The 17,110-nt window shown below is 39.8% G+C and overlaps 1 protein-coding gene across 3 annotated transcripts; it reads left to right on the plus strand.

Moving 5' to 3' along the window:
- The first annotated feature begins 8,777 nt into the window (after positions 1-8,777).
- On the plus strand, positions 8,778-16,996 carry LOC133410736 (receptor activity-modifying protein 1-like). 3 transcript variants are annotated; one of them, XM_061692217.1, is made up of 5 exons: positions 8,778-8,942; positions 10,338-10,484; positions 13,644-13,689; positions 13,834-13,969; positions 16,199-16,996. In XM_061692217.1, exons 2-5 carry the CDS (start codon positions 10,467-10,469, stop codon positions 16,455-16,457), a joined length of 459 nt encoding a protein of 152 aa, XP_061548201.1. In that variant the 5' UTR covers positions 8,778-8,942; positions 10,338-10,466; the 3' UTR covers positions 16,458-16,996. The 3 variants fall into 3 exon arrangements, 2 of the variants coding, with proteins under 2 accessions (XP_061548201.1, XP_061548202.1); XM_061692218.1 differs by having other exon boundaries at positions 10,348-10,484; XR_009769571.1 differs by lacking the exons at positions 13,644-13,689; positions 16,199-16,996 and having other exon boundaries at positions 13,834-13,919.
- The last annotated feature ends 114 nt before the right edge of the window (positions 16,997-17,110 follow it).

The following is a 17,110-nucleotide window of genomic DNA, read 5'->3' on the forward strand; positions in this document are numbered from 1 at the left end:
TTTTTCTCTCCAATTGACCATTGTGGGTGGGTGCATGCGATTGGACGCATTGATGAAGGATGCGACAAACAAATCGTGATTTCAGCCTATATTCATGCGACCGCAATACTGTGTTCAATTGTTACTGTTACACTCATAAATCGTGGCACTTCAGTTCCTTATAAACAACAATTACAACAATTGTGCAGTGGTGGCAAAAGTAGAAGTTCACATACTTGTACTTTTACATAAAAAACATATTTTCTCTCTTTTCTTAAAGACCCAGGAAAGTCTTTTTCCCCCCCTAGATGCATTAAATGTTTGAAGATAAGTTCTTAAAACGTGCAAACACGGACAACAATTTAGCACTGATATTCTTAAGATATAGTGTTAAACAGTTTTTCACCATCTCAGTTGTCTGGATTCTTTGGGCGTGGCTAAACACGGGCACGCTGACAGAACCAGGGAAAAGCACGAGTCGGCTCTGCCCCACTATATAACTACTCAGCAGTGCCCTCATTTTAGCTAAATAAATATTTTCTCTCTTTTCTTAAAGACACAGGAAAGTCTTTTTTTCCCCCAAGATGCATTAAATGTTTGAAGATAAGTTCTTAAAACGTGCAAACACGGAAAACAATTTAGTACTGATATTCTTAAAATATAGGGTTATACAGTTTTTCACCATCTCAGTTGTCTGGATTTTTTGGGCGCGGCTAAACACGGGCACGCTGACATAACCAGGGAAAAGCACGAGTCAGCTCTGCCCCACTATAGAAGTACTCAGCAGTGCCCTCATTTTAGCTGTGGCAATTCAGTGTAATTGCCACTTATTCATAATCAGTTTTCTACCATTACCATGGGGAACTGAATGTGTTGCGTCATTGTTAATGTTTCCTGGTTCACATTCCTTCATGCCACTGCTGTCTATGTTTTTCTGCCTTGTAAGTCCCCAAGATCTTAATCAAACAAGATCTTTTTTTATGATATGTTGTCATCCACTGAGATTGAAAAAAAGTAACAGGCCCATTTTCACAGTGTAAGTATAATGCACAGATATTAATTGTCGAATGTTGGGAGAAAAAAGTTGTCAGAAAATAAATCCCCAAGTAATATACAGGTACCTGAAACATCACTTAACACTTTGTCACTTAAGTTACTATCACTGTATTTCAGTTCCTTATGAATGTGGCTGTACAATAATTTGGTGCACATTCACGGATCTCGTTTGATGTGCGTCCTGCGTCTTTGGCGCACAAAAATTAGCAGGAACGCATGACGTGATTTCTATCTGTGTCCGTAGACGCATGGCTGAAAAAACCCTGTATGTGTGTATGTGTCTTGGTGAAGAGCTTCCACACACAGTGAATCAAAGGAGGAATACACAAAAGGTATGAGTCCTGTCCTATCGCTATAGCCAGTCACAAGCAGTGTTGTTTGGGTTATCATTCGAGAAATACAATGGACTTAGGAGTTTTTCTGAACTCGATAGATTGTCATATTTGTGGAAACACCCGCCGTGCCGCTCACGACGCAGCAAGCCGCTGGCAGAACATGCTCCGTAGATGCACACTATTGGGACAATTAAGGGAAAGTTAACTGTTTATTACATTAGCTAGCCTGTGAGCTAGCGAGCTAGCAAGCTAAGGAGCTAAACAGCTCACTTGACTGCAGCGATATCGTTTAAATCGTCAGCCCTCGTAGTTGTGTGTGTGTTGCCCAAATAATACACACACATACACGCAAACACACACACGCACGCATGCACACACACACACACACGGACACACACACACACATATATATGGGAAAGTTAACTTTTTATTTACCATAACCACAGCAGCACACGTTATCAATATTCAGGCGGTAGTTGACTTCAGCTAATTTTTGGGATCATTTGATTGACAGGTGAAGTTCTTACATCACGGTCCAGCAGCTTGAGGGCGTGCCTTATTTTAGATTTGATTTATCCTTTATTTAACCAGGTAAACGCTTATTGAGAGATAAAATATAATTTTCAAAAGCCAGGAGGCAGTAGAAAGTATACAAACAGCAGAATTATACAGTACATAACACAACAACATTCATCCATCCATTTTATGTACTGCTTATCCTCACGAGGGTCACGGTTGTGCTGGAGCCTATCCCAGCTATCTTCAGGCGAGAGGCGGGGTACACCCTGAAGTGGTCGCCCCCCAATCGCAGGGCACATATACTGTAAACAAACACACAGTCATACCTACGGCAATTTAGTCTTCAATCAACCTACCATGCATGTTTTGGGGATGTGGGAGGAAACCGGAGTACCCGGAGAAAACCCATGCAGGCACGGGGAGCACATGCAAACTGGGGATTTGAACCCCGGTCCTCAGAATTTTGAGGCAGGTGTGCTAACGAGTCAACCACCGTGCCGCCACATTCATACAATAAATAAAAATAAACTAAAAAAAACAACAGTGATTTTAAAATTCATGTAATGTGTTTTCCAAACAGTGACAAAGCCCAAAGGCTTTCGAGTACATTTATTTATTTATTTCAAATTTGGCAGGCTTTGACAATTTTTTTTGGGGCCTCTTCAGTTGGTTAATCACTCTACACCATGATTAATATTTGTCCAAGTGTAACCTTTGTGAACAGAACGTGGGTGTTTTATTTATATATATTTGTTATTTATCTAAGACATTTATTATTCTACATTACAATGCCCAGTGTTCCATTTTTTAGAATTAAAAGTTAATTGTTCTTAAAAAAGGATATACTTGTCATTGATTATTATTATTATTATTATTATTATTATTATTATTATTATGCTCTAATATCATTAAATCAGTGGCATAAAAAACATCAGTGATACTATTGTTTATCATGATAGCTTTTGTGAAAATATATCCTCCTAAAAAATTTGTTATGTTTGCAGGCCAACGCACATATCATATATTGATAACACAAAAATATTGTACAAAATGTTTAATAAATACAGTAACAACTGTAATAAAAATATGCACTATAGCGGGACCGCGAAGGGATAACCTTAATATAGCGGAGGATTACTGTATCTGTGTTCCAAGATGATAAGTTGCAGGGACTCTTTGTTCCAGGGCTGGGACTCATTGTTTCCAGCCATGTGCATCCTGTGACCCATATAGTCTCAATTGTAAAAATCTATGCACATTAATAAGATAACCATCTAATATGGCATAGGATAATTTGTACAAGGTCTGTAAAAAATCAAGTACACAATGTGAATTGTTACGTTGTTTCTTGGGTGTTTGACACCAGATAATAAAATGTAACATAAAATGGCACCATATCTGTCGTACCCTTTAACTTATGCCAGTATCTTACAACACGCACATTTTCATGTACTGTCTACATTGTAACTTCTTACAGCTGGGCTCGTCAATATGTAATATTAGGGGCGTTTAAGGACGCAAAGCTCTCATTCTCACAAGCCAACAAATTAATTTAAGATTTCTCCCGGTTTCTATGAGAACCAGATGCCTGGCTAAATGAACATTTGCTTTATAGTAGGTGGAGATCAGGCTCGACACGTCAAATTCAGCACATGGGATGAGAAAAATGTAAATTATATAACAATTAGTTCCGACCAAGTTATTGAATTAGACAAAATCCCTTTACATATCAACACATCAACGGTCAGTGGTGATCTAACATTACTGTTAGTTGTTATAGACTTAACATTGCAAAATTGTACATAGTTCCCAAAATAACTTTTTATTTAAAGCATAAATGGTCGTCAGATGAGGACGACGACAAGGACAGAAGACTGGAGATGTCACCATAACCCTCCAGATGTGCTCATGTGATTCAATGACAGATTAATGACACGTTTAAGTGCACAAACAGGAGTGGAAACTCGGTCAACATGCTAATACGGCTAACGAGTGCACATGATTAATTTTTTATTTCCGACCTACTTTGTGTAACATTTGCCCATCATGGAACTTCCACTAAATGAAGTGTGACGCGAAATCTCATGACTAATAGTCCAACTCTCAAAAGTAAGCTTTTTTTGTTTCATTTTTGTGTTAGTTAGTTAGCATGTCACACTAATGGATAACTCCACTAATGCAGAACTAGTTGTGATGGTTGAGCCAAATATCTGATTAAATAAACAAAGAAATCATAACTTGTTGTTGCTTATTACTGTTAATTAATAAATTTTTCATGTACAACTGTTTTAAAAAAGGAAAATTATGCTCGGGATTGTGCATTGTACTCTATATACAGGACAGTATCACGGCTGTCATTCGGTCATAGGCATGAGACAGCAATGGTATTTAGAGTACAAAATCACTTCCTTTGTCATCAAAAATGTAAATGTACAGTATTTCGGAAAATAAAAATCACAAAACACTTTGCAAGGTCTTTAAATTGTGGCTTTAGCTGGAGTGAGTCCTTGTACCATCGCTAAACTAAAGGCCAAACTTACCAAAAACAAATTTCTGCTCAAATGTATGTTCCCATTTCACTTTGGTGGTTTTTATACTTCATAAGTACTGTACTTACCATTTGTGTCCTTGAGGTCCCGTTGACTTTCTGCAACGTCTGAATCCATTTGTTGTCCACATCAGTGCCAAGCTTTGAAGTAGCTGCTGTAATGGCATGTCAGCCTCAGCGCTCGGGTAGCACCTGAGGCCACTGGAGCACCTCTGTGTGTAAACACCACAGAGCTCCCATTCCACTCGCGCACTAATTCTGTGCACAACGAGGTCACCTCTGGACCCGCATCCAAAAGCTTGGCTATGCAACTTGGACATCGGAATGTCAAATGTCCCGAGTGAGATATCAGGGAAGGCAAGGCATGCAAACAGCAAGACATTCTGTAGGCTGTGTGGGCCACCATTGTAATAAAAGTGGCATGAGAGACCAGTAACCTCTAGAATGATGGTACAGTTTGAACTTCAGGACGGTCTGCTTGGAGGTAAACATTCTGACAGCTCTGACAGGGTCCTATCTACTGTCATATTGATAAGCTTCATAAACAATACCGGCCTTTGCATTCATCAACAGTTTGAAATCTGCGGTTTTCTGTTTGTGTTGGTGACACAGTTGAAATGTTTAATCGATTTTTAAAGCCACTCAAAAGCGTTTACTAAGTCTACCACCAAAACAAGATTATGAGAACAGAATTAAAGAATCTTCAGTCCAAACAAGACAGAGAAAGGCTGGTTCATGGATTAATTTTTAGTACATTGGAATATTTTATGTTACTGTGTTTTTACAGGTCTGAACAAAAAAGAAAATCATCCAACATCTATAACTGGTCCAGAACACTGCCGGTCCTAAAAACGCTATACTGGCTTCCTGAATGGACTAAACCCTTAATGTTTGTCTACAAAGGTTTGAACCATCTTGTACCTAAATATACAATATTTAAGGTGTTTTCGTTCCCTATGGGACCTTCAGAAACCTGTTTCCAGAACCAGATCCAAACAAAGTGAAGCCACATTCTGTTTCTGTGATTCTCAACTCTGGAACAAACTTCCTGAACAAACTCTCTATCCTTTTAAAATTGGCCAGAAAAGTTTATTGTCCACAGCTGTTTTTTATAAATAAAAAAATATGATTTATTGTTTTCACTATCTTGCTTTTATTTTGAGATTTTAACTTGATCATCAATGTGGTTTGCCATTTTACTCTTTTTTTTTATCCTTTCAATCTAAAATGTATGGATGGGATGGATTTGTCCTGCTTTTACAGTAGTTGTGATCTTGATTATTATATCTTGATTTATTTATCTTGATTTTCATCATGTGTTTATTATTACTTTGCCTCTGTTAATTACCATGGATTTACCCTGCATACAATAAACTTGCCTTGCCCTGCCTTGAAGTGCCTCAAAAAATATGCAGTGCTATTTGCGAACAGTTGTACCTCTTTAAATTGAATAATTAACTATTGCTGACTCAGCACTTCATCACATTACACAAAAAGAAAACCACTACTGGGCTTCCAGTGGTGGTTGTTGCTGAGTGACCAACTAACAACTTGTACTACCTTTGCTCTTTTTTAGCACTAGAACATTAAATCTTGTTTTCACAAAGCATGATGTGCTCTACCAGAAGTATGTGGGAAAACAAAATGATTACACTGTGGTTATTTTTAAGACTGGGACAAGAAACTGTTGACTTCCTGACTTCCCGATAGTGATACAAAAGTTATGACACGGGCCTTTCCTCTTGTAGTGTCTGTTTCTTCTTTGTTAGAATCAGAATCAACATCACAATCATATTTATTGGCACAATAGAGAGGTGGAAAATGATGGCAAAGTGTCAATGCTCCAGGGATGAATGTATCAATCATGGTACAACAGAAGAAAACAAATAAAATGGCCAAGTCTCACAGTGATCTTACAAGTCAACAGTTTATTATTTTCATGGTGAGGGGAAAGAAGCTATTGGAATGTCTGGTGGTTTTGGTGTGCAGTGTTTGAAAGACCTTAGCAGGGGAAAATAGTTGGAAAAACGTCCATTAGCGTTTTGCCAGCCCACCTTAGTTGTTGGAAGAACTTGAGTTTGATTGAGTTAAGGGGTACTGATGACTATGCGATGCTAATTGTTCACTGCAGTGTGATTCCTTCTTTGTAACAGCACCAAACCACACTGTGATGGTAATTTGTTTGTGATTCACAGAGCAAATGGGTTCGTTCCTTTAAGGTGTATTAAGAGAAGTTTCTGTCAGGCAAATGCTTCGAATTAAGAAAACAGCTCTTAAAAAGCCTCTGAATAGATGCGAATAGATATTTGAAGTTTCTGGTGTCTCTGGAGTCCCAGTAATGGGCAAGGTGCTCAAAAAGCTTGTAGTCATGCAAATAAAAATGTATTTTCCCTTTCCCTAACCACTTTTACAAGGGGACATGCTTATAGTGGGCTCAGAAATAGACAAAGGTTCCTTTTCAAACTGGTTTATACACTGATGAATTTCAGGTTACTTTGGATAGTCCAAATCACAGTTTCGCACTCAGATCCAGTCTTCCACTGCATTTTATGTGGCTTGCAAAAGCTTGCCACCATTTTTTAGAACTAGCCATAAAAATGATAACCAAATGCAATTATGTGATGGGTTGATTATTATGCTCCCACACGGAACATATTAGGTGAGAGTGTACACGAGCACGCTAGGACGTGCTCGTGTACATGCATATGTGGCGAAGATGCTACGTAATATACGTTAACAACCCAGGCTTAATTTAGCTCCTCACTGATATACAAACCTCGTGACCTAATGAAATTCCTTGAAGGATAAAGCGCCAAAAACATACAGTACATATCGAGGTCTAACCTATGCATTTGTTTCTCTCCAGCAATGTTTATGGGTCAATGTGACCGGCTGTGTAATAACACGCAGAAAATTCCATTTTTAAAAATGGTTTAAAATAAATAAATAAATAAATTCAACACAATTCATGTAATTCTTTTTTTTTTTTTTTGGTAGATTTTCAAACAAGTAGATTTCGCCCCTAACATAACAGGCAGGTTAACACATCACAGCTCATCATAGCAAATCCCCAAATAGCATGCACATTTGTTAGTTATGGGCCTTATGAATTAGAGTATTTGCCTGCATTTATCTGGGTTACTTTTTGAGTTTTGGAGAGAAACAAAAGAAACATTTCCCTTCAACCTCTTTTTGTTCAACACAGGGTACATGTTAAAATATATGTACTGTGGAGTTTGATACAACAGTACAATATACTGTATTTGTACAGGTATATATTCTCCGCTTAGAGAATACACTTGTAGTTCATGGGCTATGTCCAAGACTTTCCAGCCTTGTAGTTTAGTTCAGCCTCTCGTGTGATGTCAGTGCAATTTATTGCGGAATACACTTTTTCAGCCGAGCTGGTCTGGAGAATGAAGTCATGTCTATCAGACCCATCTATTCTCACCATGTATGTTTTGTTTTTGTGGGGTGGGAGGGTCGGGGGGTGGGTTGTTATAAAAAATTACCCCCTCCCAAAAAGTGGTGTAGTCAATGGCACGTAAACAAGGTTTCAGATTTGAAACCAGAAGCCTTGACTGCATCAAAATTCTTACTCATCGTTGTCTTGTTCCCAACCCATGGAACTGTTTTCCGTGCCCATGAGAGACTGGACTGTATAGTTCACGTAACACTGTTTTATTTGCACTGTTGCTTCCACTGCCTTTAATTTGAGGGCGATGGAAATGTTTTCTTATGACCACTCTTCAAAATTTCTCCACTCATAAATGCATTATGGTGGCATTGTGGCAGCGCGTTGCTCGGCGACCCCCGAATCAACGGGCAATAGCCAAACAACGTTGGAAATGTACACACCGGCTGAGGCGGAACGATCCGATGCTGTGATGATTGAGTTATTTCAACTGGCCTCCAGAAAGCACAACCTTTCACATGAGCCGTTTAAGTCAAGGCAAATTACATGCAGCTAAAATGTTTGGTTCTTTCGTTTGTCTCCTATTTTCCAGGGTATGAACAGTAAGAGTAAGATTTGATTTTGGAAGTTGGAATACCTGGAGAAAACCCATGCAACCACAGGGAAAACATACAAACAGGAACCAAGATTTGAAACCCGAACCTCAGAACCGTAAGGCCGGTGTGCAAACCACTGGGCTAAATTTGTAGCCTATGGGAAAGAAAATGCGAATAAGCATCAATCCTCAGAATAATTCCATTCACGAGCTGGGATCGTGTTGGCTTGTTGACTCTGAGGCCTCCTGGTTCAAGTGTCTCTAGGGTGAGGGGTGGTGTTGAGGGGCTGCATATGGAACATGACTTTGGGTAGCATGGGAACAGTCAGGCCTGGTCTGAGAAAGGAAGCAAGCTGTCCATTGCAGTTGCGTAATATAATTAGCTCCGAGTTGCCGTGATAAGACCAGAAGAGCACAGAGGCTGTGACCGCTTGGCCAGCTGTTCGTGAATGAAGCATCAATAGCAGTTACGAGCGAAAAACAACAGCATTAATGGTATGTACTTTTCTTCCATTTGCTTTAAATTATTCATCAACATTAACCTATTCTGCCTGCTTACAGTGGCGGGATGTTTTGTTACTTTACTTAAGTATTTGTAATTTCCTTGAGTACTTATTCTTTTGATTACTTTTCCTCCCTACATTTGAAAACAGAAATCTGTACTTTCTCCTCCTACTTCCCCAAAATGTAACTGACAGTGAAAATGTACTTTTACGTAAAGTCCCTGTAAAATCAAAAAATAAATGTCTTGTGAATTTGGCCACAGTTAGTTCGCTAACTGCATGTGGTAATTGCGCTGAATAACCGCTGATGCGAACGAAGGTGCTGAAATTAGTAGGGGAGAGGGGACTCATGCCAGATCCCCAAGTGCATCACTGGGCACCATTTTAGCCACGTCCAATAAAACACAGCAAAACAGAAATGGTGGAAAACAGTTTAATGCTATAGCTCCACAATTCAGTACGACATAGTTCTCAGTCTTTGCACGTTTTCAGCAATTATCTTCCAACGTGTATCATGTATTCCGAGATAATTCACTTTACAGGGTCTCTAAGTAAAGAAACTGAATCAACTTCTACTTTTATCATACAATTCATCAAATTTATTGTGTTTGACTATAGTTTCACTCATGGGCCCAGACCGTAATCTACATCCTTCTGAGCAATCAGGCGTGTGTGCTACCTTTTTTTGTTTACTTGTGGTTGTCGACCAGAACTACTGTGACTTCCAGTCAGTGGCGAAAGTGCATCTGCACACAATTTAAACAACACATGCGTAAATTTAGTTTTTCCTTTCTTTTTTTTCTTTTTTTTTTACAATTTTCTCCACTAACATATGTTTTCACTGACTGTTTCCCAGAAGATATATTCATTAATTCAAGGGAATTTTCAGGAAGCAGGTTTCCATCATTTCAGTGTCCTAAAAGGCTTGTTTTTCCACACGTTTCTTAAATTCAGTGTTGCAGATTATTGCGGATGTTGTTACAACTGTCTGTTTAGATCACTGATTTAAATCACAGACATGTTTAATAATTAGTTTTGCAGGTGAGCATAGTTAAAGAAATATTCCCTAAGGAGGTAGTGCCACATTTTGTATGCTTAGTGGGGGAAAAGAAGGATCTTTATACTGATAAAAAAGCATGGAATAGTCTAATGTCTTGAGGAAGCAATGGAAAGAAAATCGTACTGTTAAAAAAATCTGTGACTTAGATACCAAAGTTTCCTTTAGATAAAGACGTATTCAGGAAAGTTTCTGTCAGGCAAAAGCATCGTAATAAAAAAGCACAGGTTAAAAAAACCCTGATGAGCAGCAAGCAAGTTAATTAGTTAGTTAGAGCTCTCAATGCTATGAGGAACATTAGGCCTTAACTGCGGTTTGTGTAATCTGTAGCTTTTTACAGGAGCAGGTGATTGGTCTACTGCCCAACCCCAGCACCTGGTATTTCTAAACTGTCTCCAATCCAAGTACTAACCAGGACCGACCCTGATTAACTTCTGAGATCGGACGGGATCTGGCAGCATGTGGGGATTCGGCCAAGTAAGCAAGTACAGTATTTAAAGTTACTGGTTTAAGTCTCTGGAGTCCCAATATCCTCTAATGACTTGTGGTCATGCATAAAACTGTATTTCTGCCAACCCTAACCAACGTCGCAAGGAGAAATGTTTGCCGTGAGCTCAGACATACTTGAATACATGCCCCACAAGGCTGCGATGTGTGTCGGAGTGATGTTTTGGGCTGGAATAATGGCAAGTTAAATATTCAGTATAAAAAAAGAACCATGCCTTTTGCAGTAAAATATTTCTATTTCCATAAATAACATTGAAGGTTTAGCTATAGGTATAACTGGAGATAAACTCAAGGCGGCGCCACCATCATCCCCTAACCGTATCTGTAGAATTTGTCTTAAATCTGTCTTTAAAGGATCTCTATTGGATTGGACGGCAGTATGCCTCCAAACAGGAGCTCTGGGAGGCACCTCTTGCATTCTCAAATTTACAGCCTGAAACAATCTTAAGTCCAATTGAAAAGGGTTCCTACAGAATGTCAACATAATGATTGATAAAGATTTTTTTTTTTTTTAGCTCAAATATCATTTGTCTTTTGTTTTAATGTTAAATGTTGAACATAAGTATAGATGTTTTATACAAAGAGACAAATGCATTGAACATTATTTGTACAAATCAGATGTCACGCAGTCTGGTTTCTTGCCAAAGCTAATTGGCAACCACCGTTTCTGCTTTTGGCTTCACATTAAAAGTTAATGACTGTAGTAAAAAGAAAGAGAAAACTTTAGGATGTAAGAAACAAAAGAGGAAATTTACTGCCAACAGTAGTCTTTCTTAAATGTACAATTGTCATTTCTGTCATTTCTATCTATCTATCTATCTATCTATCTATCTATCTATCTATCTATCTATCTATCTATCTATCTATCTATGTGACAGAAATAATGGGTGCTAACTTATTGGAATTAAATGATCCATCCATCCATTTTCTTCCGCTTAGCCGAGGTCGGGTTGCGGGGGCAGTAGCTTTAGCCTCCAGCTCTTCCGAGGGGATCCTGATGCGTTCCCAGGCAAGCCGAGATACGTAGTCTATCCAGCGTGTCCTGGGTAGTCCCCGGGATCTCCTCCCGGTGGGACGTGCCAGGAACACCTCACCAGGGAGGCGTCCAGGAGGCATCCTAATTAGATGCCCAACCCACCTCATCTGGCTCCTCTCAATGCGGAAGAGCAGCGGCTCTACTCTGAGCCCCTCCCAGATGACCGAGCTTCTCACCCTATCTCTAAGGGACAGCCTGGACACCCTGCGGAGGAAACTAATTTCGGCCGCTTGTATCCGGGATCTTGTTCTTTCGGTCACGATCCAAAACTCGTGACCATAGGTGAGGGTAGGAACGTAGATTGACCGGTAAATAGAGAGCTTCGCCTTTCGGCTTAACTCCTTCTTCACCACAACGGACCGATACAAAGTCCGCATCACTGCAGACGCTGCACCGATCCGCCTGTCGATCTCCTGTTCCATTCTTCACTCACTCGTGAACAAAACCCCAAGATATTTGAACTCCTCTACTTGGGGCAGTATCTCATCCCCGACCTGGAGAGGGCACTCCACCCTTTTCCGACTGAGGACCATGGTCTCAGATTTGGAGATGCTGATTCTCATCCAAGCCGCTTCACACTCGGCTACAAACCGCTCCAGTGAGAGTTGGAGATCACAGCCTGATGAAGCCAACAGAACCACATCATCTGCAAAAAGCAAAGATTAAATACTGAGGCCACCAAACCGGACTCCCTGTACGCCTTGGCTGCACCTTGAAATTCTGTCCATAAAAGTTCTGAACAGAATCGGTGACAAAGGGCAGCCTTGGCGGACTCCAACCCTCACAGGAAACGAGTCCGACTTACTGCCGGCAATGCAGACCAAACTCTGACACTGGTCATAGAGGGACCGAACAGCCCGGCTCAGGGGGTTCGGTACCCCATACTCCCAAAGCACCCCCCACAGGACTCCCCAAGGGACAAGGTCGAACACCTTCTCCAAGTCCACAAAACACATGTAAACTGGTTGGGTGAACTCCCATGCACCCTTGAGGACCCTGCCGAGGGTGAAGTGCTGGTCCACTGTTCCACGGCCAGAACGAAAACCACATTGCTCCTCCTGAATCTGAGATTTGACTTCCCGGCGGACCCTCCTCTTCAGCACCCCTGAATAGACCTTACCAGGGAGGCTGAGGAGTGTGATCCCCCTGTAGTTGGAACACACCCTCTGGTCCCTCTTCTTAAAAAGGGGGACCACCACCCCAGACTGCCAATCTAGAGACACACATCCCAAAAACATGCGTGGTAGGTTGATTGAAGACTCTAAATTGCCCGTAGGAGTGAATGTGTGTGCGAATGGTTGTTTGTTTCTATGTGCCCTGTGATTGGCTGGCGACCAGTTCAGGGTGTACCCCGCCTCCCGCCCGAAGATAGCTGGAATAGGCTCCAGTATGCCCGCGACCCAAGTGAGGATAAGCGGCTCAGAAAATTTAGTGCCCGGAGAAAACTAACGCAGGCACGGGGAGAACATGCAAACTCCACACAGGCGGGGCCGCCAACATGAACCATATATATATATATGTGTATATATATATATATATATATATATAGATAGATAGATAGATAGATAGATAGATAGATAGATAGATAGATAGATAGATAGATAGATAGATAGATAGATAGATAGATAGATAGATGGATGGATGGATGGATGGATATATATATATATATATATATATATATATATATATATATATATATATATATATATATATATATATATATATATCATGTACGCACCCGAAGATAGCTGTGTTAGGCTCCAGCAGCCTGCGACCCTCGTGCGGTTCAGCGGTTAAAGAAAATGAATGGATGGATGGCTATATATATATATATATATATATATATATATATATATATATATGAACATAGGATTTTGAGTAATTTAGTCGATTTTGTTCATTTGCTATAGAAAATCCAGAATAATATATGTGTTCATTATCACTGCAAATAACATGAACCATGTCGGAAAATAAGCAAAAATATCACAAATCTAATAATTTGGAACCCAGTGTATTGTTTTTTAAAATGGTAATTTTCAACTTCAAAACATCCCACTATGCAAACCATTAATTATTATTGACCTTCCCAACAGAGGATGTTTACTTCCTGCATTCTGACATTTGTCTTCTTCTGGACAGGTAAAGAATCTCAAATATGAAAACACACTTTGTGTTTGAGCCGTTCAGTAAATATGAATCAATAACACATGGCTTCAAAGTTCAAAATGACATATGTATTTCATTTGAATGTGTTTGGGATGTTTGTGTGTCTCCATTCTCCAGGGCTATCACAGAATGTTATCCATCCATGTGACAAGCACATCTTTGATAGCAACGTCCACATCTGCCGGTCAGCTTTTAACAAGAGCATGGAGAAAAGCGGCTACCATCAAGCGTGCGCATGGCCGGCTGTGAAACAGTAAAGTAGCTATTCTTTGAAATTGTTATTCATTATACAGGTACCCATTTTTTAAGGTAACATCGACAGTGTTCATGAAGTAGACTAGCATAACTCCAACTAGGTAATGGACCTTATCCTTACCTTTGAAAAACGTCATCGCATCAAGGGGAGATGTAAACGTGCTTCCTTTCGAAGACTGGAACAGACTCTACGGCCATCACAAATCTTTTTAGAATCGATTATCCTATAAATATTATTGCAGAGTACCGGAGTAATCGCTCCCCCCTCCCCGAAAACACTTTTCTTTTTTATTTATTTTTTTTTTTTTTACTACAAGAATGCATTTTATTCTCATACTCTATACTATACTCACTCTGTACAGAATTTGAGACAACATAATCGCCCTATGGTAAACAGTTAGCATTCACGATTAGCATTATCATGCTCGCAATTACTATTTTTAGGTAGAAAAACTACCATTCAGCTCACTCATACATCATGTTATATGTATATTACACATGTAATAGTGCCTTAAAAACTACTTACAGATGTTCCTCTGCCATTTTTGGCAAAGTTCAGGAGTGGCCCAACACTGCGCCTGTCTGCAATAAAGCTCCATTTGAAACGTTGGTTCCGGCAGTGCAAACATGGTTCCGGGTGGAATTATTATTATTATTTTTTTGTTTTTTTGTTGCGCCGAAGCTTCGAGGCAGACATTCTGTGTCGACCTATTTTCTGATTATTTATTATTTCCCCCCCCCCCCCGAGTCCTAACAGACTGCAGTTTTTAAAATGAATTCAACTCCACCTTTCCTAACCAAGTATTGCTGAAATAGGTCTCTAATGTGAAACTACTATTTCCTGAAAATGGACGACAAAAAGCACCTCTTCAATCCATGCGTGCTTATTTTATTTAATTCAATCAGGTTGTCACTAAAAGTGAGAATCACCTCAGAGGCTGAATTTATGCTGATGTGGAAAGTCACTGCCACCAGTCGTCTTTCCTAAATGTGAAATTGTCATTTTATTTTATTTTGGCGTAAATTTTGGTCAATGAAAATAACTATTGTGATGTTTTTCTGAGGTGGCACGGTGGTTAGCACATATGCCTCACAGTTCTGAGGGTTTCAATCCCGGCCTCGCCTGTGTGGAGTTGGCATGTTCTCCCTGTGCCTGTGTGGGTTTTCTCTGGTTATTCCGGTTTCAGCCCTCATCCCAAAAACATGTATGGTATATTAATTCAAGACTCAAAATTGCTCGTAGGTGTGAATGTGAGTGCGAATGGTTGTTTGTTTATGTGTGCCCTGCGACTGGTTGGCGACCAGTTCAGGGTGTACCCCGCCTCTCGCCCGAAGATAGCTGGGATAGGCTCCAGCACACCCGCGACCCTGGTGAGGATAAGCGGTACAGAAAATGGATGGTTGGATGTTTTCTGACATCAACTTTGTAAGTTATTATTTTGTAACAGTAAATTACTCAAGATTTGTTGCTTCTCCTTGATAGGCGTTTTCTTTTGCTTTTATCTTCTCGATCGTCTTCGTGTAGAGTTGGTAAGCTTCGTCGATGGCCTGTTAAATAAAACTGAGTACGTTGCTTTTCTGCCTAATTAGTTATTATTTAAATTATATTTATTAAAAAGTTACTGGGTGCTTAAAATATTTCCAGACAGCTGTTGTTTGTGGAGAAGCTTCACTCCGCCCCCACCCCAATTTTAAAATATATATTTTTTAGCTCCTTATGTAATTTTCTATATTTTGCAGATGGCATAATTTGGGGCTAAGGCTCAAATTGTGTGTTAGGGTGGAGTGTCTGTCATCAAAAGGAACCCATCATGTTGATCAGACTTCCAGCAGTGATGCTCAGTTTCCTCTTGCGGATGTTTACCTCACTAAATATCATGTAGTGGCAACCTCTCGTGAGATTTATGGCATTGAAGTGAGGTTATACATGCGTCTCCACCCAGAAGATTTGACAAATCAAAACTATGGTTTTAAAAAAGACTGGCTCGACCGAGGTCGGATGTTTTGGCGGTCACACTTCTTTCTTTTTTATTTACTCTAAATATACGTTTGGTTTTTACAAATCTACTTCATATAACATCATTCTAGTTTGGGAATTTTCGAAATGTTTGTTATTATTGCTTTGTTTTGAACAAATACAGTTCATAACTTTGGATTTATGCTTCTGCAGGAATGCTTTTTCTAGTCAAATCCAATCTGAGCCATTAAACTTTCTCTTCTTCTGTAGCATCTACTATGATCTGAAGCTTTGTGCGGATCAGTGGGCCACTGCTTCTTTGTGTCAGAGTCGGGGATCTCTTGTGGATGACTTCTTCCAAGAGGTCCATCGGAAGTACTTTGTTTCCTGTGGACAGGTCCAGGACCCGCCACTCTGGACGCTCGTCATGCTAATAGCTCCGGTTATCACTGCCACACTCCTCATGCCGCTTCTGTGCGTCAAACTGGTGACATGGAATATAGACATGCCCAATTATTTGAATAACTGAGATGCTTATTTGACACGAGAAGATGTTATCGTCATATGTAATTGTAGTTAATTTTGAAGTGTCAATTGCAAGTGTGTCTGTTCTGCATCTTGTTATCCTGTTACAGAAACTAGAGTAAAATCTCCTTCAGTTTCAGTCTTGAATGCTGTGCTATGTCATTGGCGCAGGCTGAATTGCCTTGTGATTCAGCAGTCGACCAATTTGAGGTGTTGTCTGCCTCTCACCCAAATATTGCTTAATCCACTGCATGATAACAGCTCAGCTGTACTCGCTTTGTGCCAAATCGAATGCATAGAAGGCATCAGTTGTAATGTGTTAATGTCATGTCTCCCTATATACAGCGTATACAGTAGGGGTAGCCAACATGGTTCGCCCAAGTAGCTAACCAGTGATGGGACATTGTGATTGCCAAGGAATGTTGTCAAAGGGATCATTTTAAAATGTAAATACTTGCAGAGATTTATAGAGAAAGTGTTGCATGCAGATTTTTTATGTTTCTTACCTTTTTAAATCGCTGTTGATAATTATTGTGAGAAATAAATAACATGATCAGTGTTTTCACAAAGATGAATATCATCAATTATTAACTCATTCACTCCAAGCCGTTTTTCAAGCAGAGTTCCCCATATTCCCATCGTTTTAGAGCATTTCAA

Source organism: Phycodurus eques, chromosome 12, assembly GCF_024500275.1.
Source record: "Phycodurus eques isolate BA_2022a chromosome 12, UOR_Pequ_1.1, whole genome shotgun sequence".
NCBI classification, from domain to species: domain Eukaryota; kingdom Metazoa; phylum Chordata; class Actinopteri; order Syngnathiformes; family Syngnathidae; genus Phycodurus; species Phycodurus eques.

What these genes read in the sequence shown, in the direction of transcription:
- LOC133410736 (XM_061692217.1), top strand. An exon ending in ATTTGTCTTCTTCTGGACAG is followed by an intron (nt 13,690 to 13,833) that starts GTAAAGAATCTC and finishes TCCATTCTCCAG; the next exon opens with GGCTATCACAGAATGTTATC. An exon ending in GCATGGCCGGCTGTGAAACA is followed by an intron (nt 13,970 to 16,198) that starts GTAAAGTAGCTA and finishes CTTCTTCTGTAG; the next exon opens with CATCTACTATGATCTGAAGC.